Source organism: Rhagoletis zephyria, unplaced genomic scaffold (genome assembly GCF_001687245.7).
Source record: "Rhagoletis zephyria isolate East Lansing unplaced genomic scaffold, Rhagoletis_zephyria_1.1 Rzeph_scaffold_15987, whole genome shotgun sequence".
NCBI lineage: Eukaryota > Metazoa > Arthropoda > Insecta > Diptera > Tephritidae > Rhagoletis > Rhagoletis zephyria.
This window is the reverse complement of record NW_016173052.1, coordinates 1-3,973: the sequence shown is the minus strand read 5'-3', so window position 1 is coordinate 3,973 and position 3,973 is coordinate 1. Positions and strand designations below refer to the sequence as shown.

Below are 3,973 nucleotides of genomic sequence, written 5' to 3'. Positions count from 1 at the left end.
ACCTAAGATATAATTGTAAAACTGTTTAGGGATTTGCCTTAAACTGGGAAATGCCTTGAAAGCGTAGAAAATCTCAGAACTCTTATTGAGTGAAGATTTGTATCAAATGAAAAAACCGGCTGGCACCGGCGGGAGTCGAGTACATCACAACAGCTTTCCCCTGTATACCGACATGTGGAAATTAGTAGTCATACAGGTCCATCCACTTCCTATTTATCTTTCCCATTATACAGATAAAGGAGGTTGTGCACCAACGCTCGACCTTGTAATAACAAAATTCTAGTCGCGCAATCCTATTAGCCGCGTCGTATCCTGGATTCGTCGTGATGTTGTTGTTGTTTGTAACACACAAATTCTCCAAAGAGTTTTAGGGAATGACGCTGAAGTGACAGCCCTTGGCCAGATATGAATCTGGGTCCGTCCGTTTACGTAGACCCGCCTACCGTGGTAACGTCTCGTCGTCACAGCTTGGCCAGATAGGTGAGTGACGATTCCAAATTAGTTTAAAGTACCTAGTCACGCTTTCGAAGCAACGTCCGGACTTCACGAACTCAGCCACAAATACGCTTTTGCTCTCATAGAACGACGACGCTGGATTTAGCTTGCTCTGAGCTCTCAATTGTTGGCACTATAACTTTCATGTAAGACTTGCTAGTTCCAATCGATTTCAATTTAATACTTTGAACAATATTTCTCAAAAAAAATGCAATTTACCATTATTTTTAGCTAAACAGTAATATACTTGTATATGTTAGAGAATTATAAAAAAGAAACTTATTTGCAACTAAAATTTTTTTTAACATTTTGTATACATAATTATGTATGTATGTACATATTTACGTCCTTAACAGTCAAAGCGTGCATACCTATTACAACAAACGCATGCTATATTCTTGCTCCGCGCGCTGTACTGCTGCTGCATAACAGCCAATTCGATTTATTTTTGCCTATAAAGCAATTAATCGCCCAGCTGTGGTATATTAAAGATTTTCGCTCGATGATCCTCCGATACTGTCAACAAGATGTTTTCATGTGGATTATAACACATTTCATAGATTTCCGCCATATGTCCCTCGAGGGTAAATTTGCGTGCGCCAGAACGCGCATCAAAAGCAATCACATTGCCATCCATTGTAGCTGCCATGAGCGTATGATCACTGAGCCACTTCAGCCTAGAAGACAATAACATTAAAATTGTGTCAAAATGTATGCTCTTGATTTCCATACCGGGTTATGCCACCCTGAAATTTATTGGAATTGTCACCTTCTACAAAGGTGTGATCGCATAATGTCCGCAAATTATACTTTGTATAATCCCAAATTGCTATTTGTCCTTGCAATGTACCACTGGCAACTATTTTAAGGTCATTGGAAGGCGGAAATGCTAAATATTCTACTGAACCATCAGCCTCTACAGCACCCACCGGACCACTATTTGTGCAGAAAACAATTTTACCTGTGCAATTTGAAAATAGGTATTATATGTATGTACATATGTATATAAATTTATATCATATTTTTATACATCATTAGGTTTATTCTCTGAGTCTTGCAAAGCCCCTGCACGGTGCACGGATTGCACAGCTTGCAAAGCTGTCCCATACGAACATCGGTTTTTACCGTGCAATCCGTGCAATCTGTGCACCATGCAAGGGCTTTGCAAGACTCAGAGTATACCCCTATTATATTTCTACGAACCATCTGCTGCTCCGGCGGCGTAAAACGGTGAGTCCTTTTCACACGCCACCGACAATATAACCGTTTGCTGCGCCATTGGATTTTGTGCATCTACTTCCATGACCACTGTGCAACTCTTTAGATCCCACAGCTTGACTGCACCATTTGTATAGCCAACAAAGAGCCTCTTTCCATCACCGGTCAAATCGGCTACACCGCAACGCACACCTTCTCCAGGTAGTATTTTACAATCGCCTGAGGGTATACGCCAGACATACACTTCACCATTTTCACTGCCCGCCATTAGGACATTAGCAGCACGATGCCAACACATCCAAGTCATATCGCCCATCGAGAATTCCCACACTTTGCGCAGCGTTAACTGTGGACCAGACTCACTCTCTTGCAACTTGTGTACAAATAATTCGCCCGCCATGTCGCCGGTGGCTAGATAAGTGCCATCGTAACTGAAATGGACATCGGTGACGGTGTCTTTATGTTCCGTAATTTCAAGCATCACTTCGCAAGTGTTTATATTCCAAACATAAGCGCGATCATCTTCTCCGCCAGTAGCAGCCAGCGGCCGAGTAGGATGTAATGAACAACCAAATACAGCTGATTTGTGCTTCATGAATGTTAGTATGGCGTCATCACGTTCTGGCGACTGCGAAAATCTGCCCTCCGTGTTTTCTTCTACATCAGAAAGATAGCCATAACGCGCTTCCAACTCTTCCATGGTGATTTCCTCCATTTCCAATTCGTCGTCATCGGGTGGCACATCATTGGCGAAGATTATCTCTTCAGCGTCATCATCTTCAATTTCGTTTACACGTGGTGGTGTATTTTCACGCATTTTAAACGGCTACTTGTTTAGCGGAGGGAATATTTATGGCACAAAACTCAACTTTTGTTATTCTTTCACGATTTTCTTCGAATTAATAAATAGAATGTGACACAAAAAAGAAGTTTCATGAATGTCGCACGAAATAGTCGCCCCAACAAAAACGTCACACGTGTAAAAATCAGCTGATGAGCCGGCTGGGTTGCATGCCGAAAACAACTATTTCGAGCTGTGTTTAGTGCACAGTGTGGTGAGTGCTGCCAAGTTAGAGATATTATGGAGATTGACAGCTGAATCCCGCCATTTAATTTGCATACGCAACCAAAGGCACGAGCGTGATTTTCATTTAATTTTTTGTTTAATAAATTGTGATTAAATGTGTCGAAATCAAAAGAATAAAAAAGTTATAACGAATATAATAAAGTGTAAAGTGAAGGTGAATGTAAAAACGTATTAATGAAGTGGCTGCTGTAAGGTGAATATAAGGGATTAGTGTATGTTAATTTCTGAATTTTACAAAAAGGCATATTTTCAACCAAATTTCTAAATAAATTACTGGCCGAAAATTACAAAAGTAGGTGTTCAAATAATGTGTAGACAAAGGATGTTGCGAATGTGGAATTTTAGACATCCGCGGATGCGAAGGCAGACGCGATTGTTTAAAAGCTAACATCCGTGGATGCGAAGGCGGACGCGGATGTTTAAAAGCTAACATCCGCGGATGCGGATGCGAATGCAGATGTCAAATATTTTTAAGAAGTAATTTTGGTGCGTACATAAGGTGAAGTAGGTAAATAAAAAATGGAAATTTTAGTAATTTTAATAACGTTTTTTTATTTTGTACTTAAAATAAAAAAATTGGAACATTGTATTTAAGAAAGAGTAATTATGCTGCCTTTACGGGTTACATGTTTTCTAACGGGTCGCAAATAAAACCAGTGCCACTAAATAACTACTCGCTCGAGGCGACAAACTTAAAAAACTAGAAACTTGACAAAATTGTAAGGTATTTTCACTTATATTAATTTTTTTATTGCGGTGCAACAATTCCTTTTTGGGAATTGCATCGGGGCTGCAAATGTCGCGAATGCGCATTAAATTCAATTAAATGTCGCATTAAAGGAAATGAAATTAAGTTAAATTAAATTAAATTAATTTAAATAAAATAAAATAAAATAAAATAAAATAAAATAAAATACAATACAATAAAATAAAATAAAATAAAATTAAATTAAATAAAATTAAATAAAATGAAATAAAATTATATTAAATTAAATTTAATTAAATTAAATTAAATCAAATAAAAAAAAAATAAAATAAATANTAAATTAAATAAAATTAAATAAAATGAAATAAAATTATATTAAATTAAATTTAATTAAATTAAATTAAATCAAATAAAAAAAAAATAAAATAAATAAAATAAAATAAAATAAAAAAAAAATAAAAAAAAAA

At 36.8% G+C, this 3,973-nt stretch overlaps 1 protein-coding gene across 1 annotated transcript; it reads right to left on the bottom strand.

The window, feature by feature from the left end:
• Window positions 1-716: 716 nt before the first annotated feature.
• Window positions 717-2,713, bottom strand: LOC108379263 (angio-associated migratory cell protein-like). The gene is made up of 3 exons (XM_017635601.1): window positions 1,699-2,713; window positions 1,228-1,456; window positions 717-1,172 (listed from the first exon to the last, which is right to left on the bottom strand). The coding sequence occupies exons 1-3, from the start codon at window positions 2,528-2,530 to the stop codon at window positions 959-961; spliced, it is 1,275 nt and encodes a 424-aa protein (XP_017491090.1). The 5' UTR covers window positions 2,531-2,713; the 3' UTR covers window positions 717-958.
• Between the last annotated feature and the right edge of the window lie 1,260 nt (window positions 2,714-3,973).